This window comes from Xenia sp. Carnegie-2017, unplaced genomic scaffold, assembly GCF_021976095.1.
Source record: "Xenia sp. Carnegie-2017 unplaced genomic scaffold, XeniaSp_v1 HiC_scaffold_2, whole genome shotgun sequence".
Taxonomy (NCBI): domain Eukaryota; kingdom Metazoa; phylum Cnidaria; class Anthozoa; order Malacalcyonacea; family Xeniidae; genus Xenia; species Xenia sp. Carnegie-2017.
The window spans coordinates 3,991,440-4,003,992 of NW_025813482.1; the positions used below are offsets into that span (position 1 = coordinate 3,991,440).

Here is a 12,553-nt window from a genome sequence, read left to right on the forward strand (position 1 = left end):
AAAAACATCTAAGGTGCTTGCACGATAAAAAATATTTACCAGAATGATAGTTTATTCGCTAAACTATTTGAGCATATTCAGACTGTAGCACATTGTTGCCATCTTCTCGATTTTATGCTGATCGGACTTGGGACTTTATCACGGGCTTTATCGGACTTTATTGAGGCTGTTGGTATTGTTCGTGGATTTTATTTTAAGAAATAAGTTTGGGAGATTTCCAAAGGAAGAAATCCAAGATTTATAATTTGAAGAATAATTTTTAGGGAAAATTGCTTAAACAAACTAATAAACTTTTTCTGAATGTAAGAAAGACAAAACTCGTTTGAACCAGTTAAAAACAGTTACCTTAATCTCAATAGATTCTTTGGTAAGATTTATGCAATTTATTCTCAGTCTGCTAAATTGCAGAGAGAACTAAAAATTATTGCTGCAGAACTGGATAACCAACTGCGCAAAGTCGACAAAATTTTGACAACTAGATGGGTTGCATCCTCGTCTCGTGCAGTGAAATCTTTTGGAGAAATTATCCAGCTATGTAGAAGCATTTCTACACACTTTCACAGTCTAAAGACAAGCACAAAGCAACCTATGCTGGATTAGCAAAACGAATGGAGACGATAGAGTTTGTTGAAGACGTAGCCATTATGAAAGACATTGGGCAGCTTTCAATTTTGTCTGAATTACTACAGAAGGACTGCACCATTCTCAAAGAAACTGACTATTTGCAATTGTAACATTGTTAGAATTTCGGTATTGAGAAAACTTTGGCGGGGTTTGTTTAGAAGGGACGAATTAAAGGCGTAGAAAATGCAAAGTGTGTTAAGATTGTACTTTGCATCGAGAACGACTTTGTAGACTTTATATCGTTTTTCTGGTTGATTTATTAGAGACGATGGGTACGATTGTTGTATGGTCGTAAGTTTACTACGATGGAAGATATTTTAACCCTTTGGGATGGTATATTTGCTGATGGTCTCTCTTTGGATTTAGTCGACTACGTCTATTTATCGTTGGTATGCAGCAAAAGAAGAAAATGTAACAACACTTGTTTATTTTTGTGTGCACTTTATTAAGACATAACCCATTACAGTAACAATTGTTAACGGACTAATGGAGTTGTATTAACAATAAATTACCAACTCACTTTAATGACGATTTTGTGTTTGAAATCTTTTTTATAGTGTTATCATCGGATCATTTTGGATGCATTACTATATTGATGAAAACACCATATTGTAGAAAAAATGCTAAATTAGTAGGGTTTTGAGATATTTATTTGTTTATTTGACAGCTTTTCAATAAAATCAACGTCTTTCGTGAGAGATTTGGCCGGTGAAATTTCGACACGCTCATCGCCAAAAAATGGTATAAGATGAACTGAAATACCCCTTTTTTGTCTGGAAAATTGCTACATCCAACTGCCACGAACCTTTTGTCATAATTACCTTTGAAATTCAACGAGAAAACACTTTCACCGACTATTTGTTATTCAAACACATGCTTGAAGATGTGAACAGCTTACCCTATCTACGTCACGCTCTCAAACACGCCGTGGAACAAAACGGAAATAAAAAATGACATTTTTAAACCTCCATAAAAAGATAAATAGTCCCTCGAATTGATTTTTTTCTTTTTACAGTCACACCACGCAGTCAAATTTTCTTAAATGAAAGAAAACACGAAGATCATAGTTCCACTTTAACTTTGTCTCTGAGATGTTGGCGGCTCAAGTGAATTTGTTTTAATGTATTTTGAATATTTTTCTAGCTTGATCCTAAAAGAAAAATGGTTTATCTGGCAAAAGAACAACTAAAGTCATCTGTCGCTCCTGAGTTTCCCGTATGTATTGCCTATTTTGAATAATTTAAGTGGAAATTGTTGGAATTTTGAACAATTTGTATTTCTGTTAAATTTCTATCTTTAGACTTAATGGTGCATTGTGTAATATGAGACAATATATTTTGATATTCACAAATAATAATTTTTTCCTATTTCTCCAAGAACTATTACTGTTTCCTACTTTTTTCATGCTACTTTTTATAGTTTAACTACAGTCAAGTCTGTAATTTTCTTGTGCTTACTTTCATTGGCCAAAGTTAATCTACAAAATAGTTCAAATACGCATGCGCGACTTCTTCATTCAATCAAAATGAATTATTGCAGAACCAAGATGCTTTTCATTCAAGAATAACGAATGGATTACAGGCTGTCTTGCGAGGCACCAGACAAATTCCATCAAAGAGAGGACCGGAAATCAATGATACATACAATGCTGAAAACAGATTGGAAAATAAATCCTCTGTTAATGAAAAAAAGAAACCAGTTGAAATGAAGGGTAAATATCTTGATTTCATCATCATCAGTTTTTATCAAAAGTATAATGCTGAAATGGAAAAACTTTGAATGAAATTATTTTCGTGTAATGTTGTTTGTTCAATATTTATACTATCTGGCAAAAATTTCTTGGAGTCTGGAAATATTTTTCTTTATGGTGAATGTTCACATGATTTTGTTTATTTTAATCACTGTTGACGAAGAATTTTGTGCATTGTTGTAATATTGCGAACAATTTAGAGAACAACAAGTCATCCCCGTCATCCCACATGTTCCCCAGTGATCCTGATGATGACGATTTATTTATGATGTCACCAAGATCCAACAGAACATCTGCCAGCACGGCGTTTTTGTCAAAACTATCATCGAAAGTTCGTCATCCAAGTCGAACTGACATCACTGCTTTACAGCAAGTATGTAGAAACTGTGAAAATTGTTTTCTTCTGATGTGTAGAAACTGTGCAATTGTTTTCTTCTGATGTGTAGAAACTGTGCAATTGTTTTCTTCTGATGTGTAGAAACTGTGAAATTGTTTTCTTCTAATGTGTAGAAACTGTGAAATTGTTTTCTTCTAATGTGTAGAAACTGTGAAATTGTTTTCTTCTAATGTGTAGAAACTGTGTATTTGTTTTCTTGTGATGTGTAGAAACTGTTCAATTGTTTTCTTCTGATGTGTAGAAACTGTGCAATTGTTTTCTTCTGATGTGTAGAAACTGTGAAATTGTTTTCTTCTGATGTGTAGAAACTGTGAAATTGTTTTCTTCTAATGTGTAGAAACTGTGAAATTGTTTTCTTCTAATGTGTAGAAACTGTGAAATTGTTTTCTTCTGATGTGTAGAAACTGTGTATTTGTTTTCTTCTGATGTGTAGAAACTGTGCAATTGTTTTCTTCTGATGTGCAGAAACTGTGCAATTGTTTTCTTCTGATGTGTAGAAACTGTGTATTTGTTTTCTTCTGATGTGTAGAAACTGTGCAATTGTTTTCTTCTGATGTGTAGAAACTGTGCAATTGTTTTCTTCTGATGTGTAGAAACTGTGCAATTGTTTTCTTCTGATGTGTAGAAACTGTTTATTTGTTTTCTTCTGATGTGTAGAAACTGTGTATTTGTTCTTCTGATGTGTAGAAACTGTGCAATTGTTTTCTTCTGATCTGTAGACACTGTGCAATTGTTTTCTTCTGATGTGTAGAAACTGTGCAATTGTTTTCTTCTGATGTGTAGAAACTGTGTATTTGTTTTCTTCTGATGTGTAGAAACTGCGCAATTGTTTTCTTCTGATGTGTAAAAACTGTGCAATTGTTTTCTTCTGATGTGTAGAAACTGTGCAATTGTTTTCTTCTGATGTGCTAATTTGTCCTACTTTACAGAATATTTCATATTTGTTGCAGAATGAAAACTTATTTGCATGTGCTCCAATGCACTTTAATTTACTTTCATATGCAAAAACCAATCGTTGAAATGCAAATATTTTTATTTGAATAGAACTCAGCAAAAAACGACAAGCTAAGTCATGACAAAAACTAGACTAAATCAAACAAAAACATTAGATAAATCGAATAAACGTACTATTATAGCCATGTAATTTATTTTCTTAGAGAAATTTGTTGTTTCCGGAATTTGTGGCTAAATAAAATCAAGTTTATTCTATTATTTTTCAAATTTTGTAAAGGCTGAAAAATTATACTTACATAAAATAAATCAATCTCATCTACAGCTGCGTGAAAACTTAAATAGTTTTAATGGATTGAGAAAAAAATTTTTTGAAAATATCTTTGCGGCCTTTTTGAAAAGTATTTGGTACGTATAAAACTTAGTAACTTGATAAAACCCCTTTACTCTTCGTTGAACAGTTGCCGTTACTTAACAATTTTATTTAAATCACCATGTCTATAAATTTAACAGGGAACATTCAAACAAGCGTGTGTTTGATATTTTTTAGGACCATGAACGTCTTCAAGATCAAGTCTCTCATTTCAAAGCGGAAGTAGATAAACTTCAGTCAATATCGATCTATTGTGGTTCTAAAATGGACACCTACATAAGTACGATGCTTTCATTTATCACTTTTTTATATAAAATATTGATTGGTGCTTGATGTACTTTTTGGCTTTCACTCCTATAATGCCTGTACGATTATTTTCGAAATGGCATTAAATGAGGTTATGGCTGTACGAGATAACTTGTAAATTGGAAAATCCGTAACTTTGTATTTTGAGTGTTTCTTCATATATATTTGCCTCTAAATTATAGTGTCTTTGCTAATGTGCTTATTATTTAGATCATCTACAAGAACAAATAACTCAAGATGAGAAATTTATGGATGTTGTATACTTGTCCTTGGCTGGTCTAAAACAGGTAAAACGATGAGCTGAGACAGTTGTCTTTTATATATCGATATGCTGATACAATATATTGACAACCTGCATCTTCACTATGTGCTTCCAGGTTCGTGACATCTTGAAAGGAACTTTAACATTTCATGGCTCAACAATCGAACAGGATTCCGAATTCAGTCACATCGACACGGCTATTACATCTCTTACACCCAACACAAAAACCTCAAGTGATAATAAGCTACCGAACTCGTTACCAGTTCCTCTACTTGCGGACTACGGGCATTTTCAAAAGCAGAAGGAAGAATTTATCCTAATTGAATCTAGTGAAGGGCAAAACGATGACTGTGGTGCAAATGAAAGGACGTCTGATAACTTTAAACCTGAGAACGTCGATGATATTTCTTCTGACCTTATTGATTAACCAAATCACTTTCACAGAGATTCATCGATGCCAATTGTTACCAATACTTTTGGCGATTATGGCTCAACATAAGGCTTGCGTGATGTAGTCCTGTAAAAACATCTTTGTAATTTACTCTCTTCGCTTCCCAAACTTAGTATATTTTGCATGCTTTCTGATTTTCTGCACAACAAAAGCTTGTTCTCCAACGAACAAATATATCTTGTGGCAAGCGATCTTGCCTTTTACTCTTTTGCCGCTAAACACAATCAGTCATACAGGCATTCTCCCATTCAATCTTTCATCGCCATTAGTTTTTCACCTGTGCGTATGTCTTCTTGTACTGAAATACATTGCTTTTGTCTAATAATTTTCCTGGGTTTTTGGAGGGAAAGGGATTCTGGCGATGGAGAGTTATATTACCAAGGATATAAAGTAGCACTCTTACATCTTAAAAGTAACCTGGAAGTACTACATCTCTATGCCAATTTGAATACAGTTGATTTGAATAGTATTGATTCGAGTACTAGTCATGTTGGATATTAAAACATTATTTTGTATAGACTATCGGTCACTCAATGGGAATTAATAATATTCAAAAATAGAATCGTTTCGTTCTTTTTATTTTCTTGTATTGTACTTATCATAATACGAAAAAAACTTTTTTCGATATAACTTATGTTTTTCGATTTACTATTTCTTTTCTTTAATGAAGATGGGTTTTCTTTGTTTTACTTCTCCTAAAACTCTTTCTCGTCGGTCGTCTACATAAAAATACCTACCGTAGTCTCAGCCTGAAGAATAAGGAAGGGGAGTAGGTAGATATCATTTATTCCAGTACATAAAAAATGTTTTGGAGAAATGTCTCCTGCTCCCTCCCATTTTTGAGCAGTTAAAAGTTTGAAACTTTAAATTGCTTGAAAACATGCATGATCAAATTATAGCCTTTTGTAACAGTTGACCCTATCAAAATTGTATCAACAATAAATTCCCGAAATTCTGTTTTTGCGCTCACCATTTGCTGTTGTAACTTGTAAAGGCAAGTTTTATGGAAAGTATCTATATTGATGTTGCTGCGAAAAATGGTTTCTGAGGTTATTGGGCATATTTCAACGAACTTCGTAGTATTGATACAACGTGACCAACTATGGGGCGCCATCTGTTTATCATTTAGTAATTCAACACTGCATTTTTGCTTGATTTATGAGATAAAAAGAATTTTTTTATTTTTTGTATCTGTTTACTTTCCTAGTAGAAATTTTAACCAAATAATTTTGACTCTCAGAAGAACGATTTCTGTGTTTTAAAATATAGAAAAGTTTATTCAATAAAATCCTCCTAACTTTTATATCGAAATATGATCTGATTGTGTGAACCATTTCATAAAACATTAAGGATTCCAGACAATTTTACATAGAAGTTCCATTTTAGTTAACTGCAAAATATATCGATATTATACACTTATGATTTAAAAACTCCATGGACAATATTCGAAATTTAAATATGAGTTTCAACTTTCAACTAAACAACAGATGCACTTTATCTTTGACATTATGATGAAATGCTGAAAACTGTGTCATAAAAAGTCTAATGTTTGTTTAATCATTTATCAAATCTTGAGTCTTGACTTGACGTCTAATAATTTCACAAAAAAAGTGTTAGGAAGGCTCAATATGTGGCTCTACGCATAAATATGACAAAAATAAATATTATTGTTAGTAATTGGCTTCCTTCCAGTTTTCTTTAATCGATGTACCTGGCATGTCATTAGTGTTACCTTCTACAGGTTACTTACTGGTTTGAGTTTGACATTGTTTTGTATTACGTATACGTAAACTGGAAATATGACACACTGCAATTCGCGTGCTCACATTTCTTGATGTCAAATCATCAGAGTCGAAATTTTAATATGGCTTTGAAGGGATGACTCTCACCTCAAACTGTTAAAATGTTACATGACAAAGATTTAATTTTCAGAGAAAATTGAAAAACGATATATTTGGATAGATTAAAACAGTTATCCATATTAAGTGAATTTTATTTGACACAATAATAGTTTTTGGAAAAATTGATTGTGAATTCAGTTTTGGTGAAAAGCTTTGCCTGAACAACTGTTTGGCCTGCACCTGCCTTTCGTTCTGTCGCAATTCTGTAGGATGTTTCGTATTCTTATTTTTTGCAGAGCATTTAATTCCTCCCATATCCACCGCTTTCTAACAAAAAGTTCAAGTTTCGCCCCTACCAGTGCTAATCATAGATCGAAATTTGCGAGTTGTTCAGTAAATTTAAATGTATTCTTTAGCAATTATAAGCTCATGATATTTTCTTAACTGAAAATTTTCAGAAAAGCACGAAGGTTTATTTCTAACATGAAACTTCCAAGATTTTAGCATAAATGTAAAAAAACCACCAAGTCACAATTATATGGGCGGGATATTGCTGATTAAACAGTTTTGCATCGTCCGTAAGTCTAGCGAGTACTTCCGATAACGTTCGATATCCGCCACACCTTCAAGTTCATGCCCAATATCAGTATAACTATGGTGGCCTATGAGTGCCATAGTAATTTCTAGTGTTTCCACTCCATTATTGGTATTATTTCATTTCTATTTATTTACAAAGCAAACTTCATTTATTTCACAGTTTGAATTAAATATTTTTTTAACAGTTCAATTATAGTTTTATTTCAGTTTTCTAGTGCTTCCACTCCATTATTAATATTATTTCATTTCTATTTATTTACAAATCAAGCTTGATCTATTTCACAGTTTGAATTAATTATTTTTTAACAGTTCAATTATAGTTCTGTTTCAGTTTTGTTTTGTTTAAGTTTTGCTTTTTCTCCAAATCCGTTCAGTTTTCCAAAAATAAACTGAATCAATCAAATGCCATGGCCTATGAGTGCCATAGCCTGTGATAAGCATCAAATATTAAATTTTTCTCTTTAATTAAATGACATGAAGTATAGCTCAACACAAACAAAGCAGTCCATATTCGCACGTGGGATATATTTTGGAATTTTGAATATTTATATTTATTTACACTTTGAAATTGCTACCATTCCGAAGGCTGTTTCTCTAAACCAGGGGTTCTTAACCTGGGGTCCATGAACCCCTAAGGGGTCCATGATGGTGCTTTAAGGGGTCCGCAAATCCAAATAAGAATATCTACAGTAGGCTACGTATTTCTATTGACCGATTAGAACAGGGTAATTGATTTATTATTCATTATTATTCGTTGAATTATTAATTTGCTTCTGTTTGGTCTGCAAATTTCTGGACTATATTACTAAGTTAATTAAAAGCTAATTTTGACAATTGCGATGTGTTTCTTCTAAAGGGGTCCAAAGCTTTCATTAGAATGTTTTGGGGGTCCGTGACCAACAAAAGGTTAAGAACCCCTGCTCTAAACTATGTCAAAACGAAATTTCAAAGAGGATTTTGCAAAGTTTAAGGAGTGAATCTCAAAAAAGAGAAGAAAAGAAGAAAAAAGTTCCAAGTCGGACATGCACTATATCACAGTTCAAAGATTGTCGTCTCATGTCGAAGGAAGGTATCAAAAATACGCAAGGATTGGGCCGTTAGCAAGTGTTCATTTTGGTGGAGAACCAACAATCCAAAATATTAAAGAGGCATGCAAGCGCTATTTCAACGTGGAAGACGGGTCGTGCTGTGATGTACCAGCTGCGGAGAGAGGGCCATCTTGGACTGAAACGAGTCAGATAAGTTACTGGAAGGTAATCCATGTTCGTTTTATTGAGGGAAGTGATGAGAGCCAATTGTGTCAAATAGAAATCAGTTTCAATCAACGGTGGAAATCTCATGAGACCCCAACGAAAAAGCCTCCATCAATATCCACAAAAGTTGCAGCCTCTGTTCCTCTGAGTGCTATGCTTAAACTTGGTAAAATAATTCAACCAACAGAGGAAATAGTTATACTATATATTGAAGAATTCAAAATATGTGATAAGACATGGGCTCGGCCGTTTGAAGTTACACTCTCTATTTCCAAACAGAAATTTGCAAGTGGAGGTGTCAGAGATGCATAAATTGCCACCCCCATATCAGGGTTGCAGCCAGGAAAATATGTGCTAAAAAAAGTTCGAGAAGAAAAAGTTGGGGAAATTAAGCAGCTGTTTAAATCAATTGAGGAGCACACAAGAAAAGCAGTGCAAATGAATGCACTAGTTAGGAACTTTGCCAAAACATTAGCAAGTGAGGCTCCCATTGAGTATGGTCATGTTCTAAATTACACAAATGTTTACTTTGGAAGGCTTTATAGTGAGTTTGTAACATTGGAAAATTATGTAGAGGGTGAATTTCAAAAGTATGTGAACAACACTGGTGAAGTTTGTGGGAGTTGTGAGGTAACACTCAAGGCAGAATCATTCTGTCACTATACCTATGAGAAGTCTGGAGAACAGCTAATGGTTTTGGACATCCAGGGAGTAGATCATAGTTTGTTTGATCCAGAGGTTGCAAGTTCAACTCTTATTGATGAGATTGACAGGACAATTTTCTTTTGCTGTGGCAACCTTTCGACAGATGCCATTGATAGGTTTAAGGTAGAGCATGTTTGCAACAAATTTTGCCTTATGCTTAAGCTCAAAGAAATGTAGATAATATAGTTAATTTTTGACTGACATTTTAAATCAAGTTTGATTGACAGTAATAATGTTTTTGTTCAAATTACTTGATTAAGTTCAGTTTTCAAAATACGATTTTAATAAAGCGAGTTCCTATTGTGTCTTAAAAAAATATTCACATCAACATGACTCTTTAAGTATAAATAAGCTTCCTTAGCATCAGTGGGATTAATTTCATGTATTTGGGGCAAATGCTTCCTACACTCTTCACCAACAGCTGGTCTTAAATAATCATCATTGTCTTCCAAAACATTTGATAACTCAGAAACCTCAAGCAGTTGTTCTTCTGTAATATCAATTCCACATTGTTCCCCACCATACTTCTCTGGAAAATGGAATATGTGTTCTGGAATTCCTGCTGGCAGTCCTTTCTGCTTATGTGTTCTGTGGTTATTCCAAACACACTCGCGAAAAATATCTAGTTCCTTTTGAATTATTGGGATGTATACATAGGCCAGTAAGTCTCTTTAAGAAACAAGTAGAGTGTTTGCATGTTGTCAAATATATTGTATCAATACATACAAAGATATAATACGTTTCTCTCGATTTTGCCATTTAAATTTACAATTAAATTCTACAATTTACACAAAAGCACTAACATCAGGCATGACTTGAAATAAAATGCATGCAATTATCATAAGTACCTGTCATTTTGATCACTGGAATCATATCTCCACTTTCAACCAAGCATTTAAGTTGTTCCTTAAAAAACCTTTCCATTCTCTCAAGAAGATCCCTCCACCACCTTTCAATCTTGTTTTGAGTGGAAGGTCCATAAATTATAGCATCTAAAGCGTTATGCAAATCACCTCGTAGGAAGCTATGAATTGTTGCCATGACATCAGTTTCTGTCCCTCTGTCTAACCTTAATGTTTGTGGCAAAACTGGATAAAAAAGATAATACAGACTTTAAAATTTTGATTGTATTCTCACTATTTTCATCCAGAAAACATATGGAACATAAAAAAAAGTGAATAATATAAAATTGAAATTCAAAATATCTTACCCCTAGCCTTATAGTCCGGGGCTGAAACGCTGTTTTTAAAGGGTACCTCGACAAAAATACTAAGTGCAACTTTTTTCCAGAAATGTGTTCAGGGACCATATGAAAGTATTTTAGGACATGTTGCCACTTCCCAAACCCTGGGCAAGTCCTAGATATTGACCTCCTGTAAAAATCACCAATATATGATAAATCGCAAATATTATCAACCGATGTTTCAAAATGTTTGATTAGAATACTATCCTGAAAGTAATTTACGGGATTCTGGTCAAAGTTTTTTTTAAGTTCTACAAGCACCTGAACATTCTTAAATGAAGTATAAATAATTTTATTAAAAATCAGGTCATTTCACTTGAAATGGCTTACAAGAGAATGAGTATGACACTTAAACTTTTTTGTTGTCAAGCTTTTATAAAATGTATTTTATAATATATTTGTTAATAGATTTCCAGACAGCAACAAAACTATTATTCTGATTTGAGGTAATAAATTAACGAATCAATATTTACATTTATGCTAATAATAAATTAGTTGGTTTTATTTAAAATATGAGTTAAAAGGTTAAAAGGTTTGAGAAATTTATCGATACGATTTTTTTATTGATAATTCTGCGTTAGTTCACATCTTTGTTTTTTAACTTTGTCTTTTACAATATCTTCTTTTTTTACATTCTTTTTGTGTTCTTTTAGTACAATAAAATGGTTTCTTTACGGTCGTATATTTTAAAGATCTTAGCTCAAACAGATGTTTATCTTGTGTTTGACAGGTACCATGATTATAGCATTAAATCAGATACCAGACAAGAAAGGTTATCTCAATTCCGACGATCTCATAACCTTAGTTCTTCAAGTCCTCTTCCAGCAAAAGAGATAGCCATGAAAGCGACAGATACTAAAAAGCAATTAATTGAGATGGCAAAAGATGACTTGCTCAAGAATATTCCAAACCATTCAAACAAACTGATCATTACAGCAGAAGCTGAAACACCATATCAAGTACATTTAGGAGTTCAGACGATAAGAAATGATCTAAAGTCAAGACAGGAGGAAGCTGATGTAATTATCCCTTACCAAGTATCAGAAGCAATAGCCGATGGAAAAAAATCTGTTAAAGTAATTTGTGAAGACACTGATGTTTTTGTTTTGCTTTGTCACTGTTATAACATTAAAAACTGGAACATAGATGTTTATATGACTGATTTCACAGAAGGAAAAAACATCATATCAATAAACGATACAGTAAAGAAACATAAACCATTGATCCCTGAATTGTTATCTGTACATGATCTATCTGGTTGCGACACTGTACAAAGGTATTTTGGAATAGGAAAAAAGAAAGCTCTAAAAGTCGCTGCCACGTTGAAGTAATCTTTTCTTGGTGAAATAGATGCCACTTAAGATCAGTACTTATCAGAATCAAGAAAATTTATTGCTGCATGTTATAGTGCAAAATATGAGAGTTCCTCAAAAAATAGGTACATCCAACTATTATAGTACATAATTTATTTTGAAGATAACTTATGTTTCTTTCAAAATGTAATAATAAGCCTCTAATTATTACTGTACTAATCTAAACAAATTTTGTTTCGGATTGTCTTTCTAATAAACTATAAGTTTCTGATTCTTGCTGTAAAAAGATTAGGACGCTATTAATTTTGCTTCCATTGATGTTGAAAATAAAACTTACATCGTAAACATATAACTGAGAGCTGACTATATGTTTTAGCTTTGGTAATTATATGTTTTGATATGCTTTTTCTCCTATTTTTAACCTTAGACAGGTAATTTGGCAACGAAGAAACAAAGGAGCCAAAATAATGTCAAAACCTCCTGCTTT

The 12,553-nt window shown here is 33.0% G+C and overlaps 2 protein-coding genes and 1 long non-coding RNA gene across 3 annotated transcripts in view; all 3 read left to right on the forward strand.

The window, feature by feature from the left end:
* Nucleotides 1-12,553, forward strand: part of LOC124440216 (integrin alpha-4-like) — a 90,649-nt gene that overhangs the window by 26,738 nt on the left and 51,358 nt on the right. The window lies entirely within an intron of this gene.
* LOC124440240 lies at nucleotides 18-1,322 on the forward strand. The gene is made up of 2 exons (XR_006946624.1): nucleotides 18-1,035; nucleotides 1,182-1,322. It is a non-coding gene; the product is annotated as an uncharacterized LOC124440240 (long non-coding RNA).
* LOC124440222 (TBC1 domain family member 5-like) lies at nucleotides 1,480-5,254 on the forward strand. The gene is made up of 6 exons (XM_046990548.1): nucleotides 1,480-1,839; nucleotides 2,164-2,335; nucleotides 2,575-2,747; nucleotides 4,273-4,375; nucleotides 4,612-4,688; nucleotides 4,779-5,254. The coding sequence occupies exons 1-6, from the start codon at nucleotides 1,786-1,788 to the stop codon at nucleotides 5,088-5,090; spliced, it is 891 nt and encodes a 296-aa protein (XP_046846504.1). The 5' UTR covers nucleotides 1,480-1,785; the 3' UTR covers nucleotides 5,091-5,254.

What these genes read in the sequence shown, in the direction of transcription:
- LOC124440222 (XM_046990548.1), top strand. Translation starts at nt 1,786, where the DNA reads ATGGTTTATCTGGCAAAAGAACAACTAAAGTCATCTGTCGCTCCTGAG. An exon ending in TAAAATGGACACCTACATAA is followed by an intron (nt 4,376 to 4,611) that starts GTACGATGCTTT and finishes CTTATTATTTAG; the next exon opens with ATCATCTACAAGAACAAATA. An exon ending in CCTTGGCTGGTCTAAAACAG is followed by an intron (nt 4,689 to 4,778) that starts GTAAAACGATGA and finishes ATGTGCTTCCAG; the next exon opens with GTTCGTGACATCTTGAAAGG.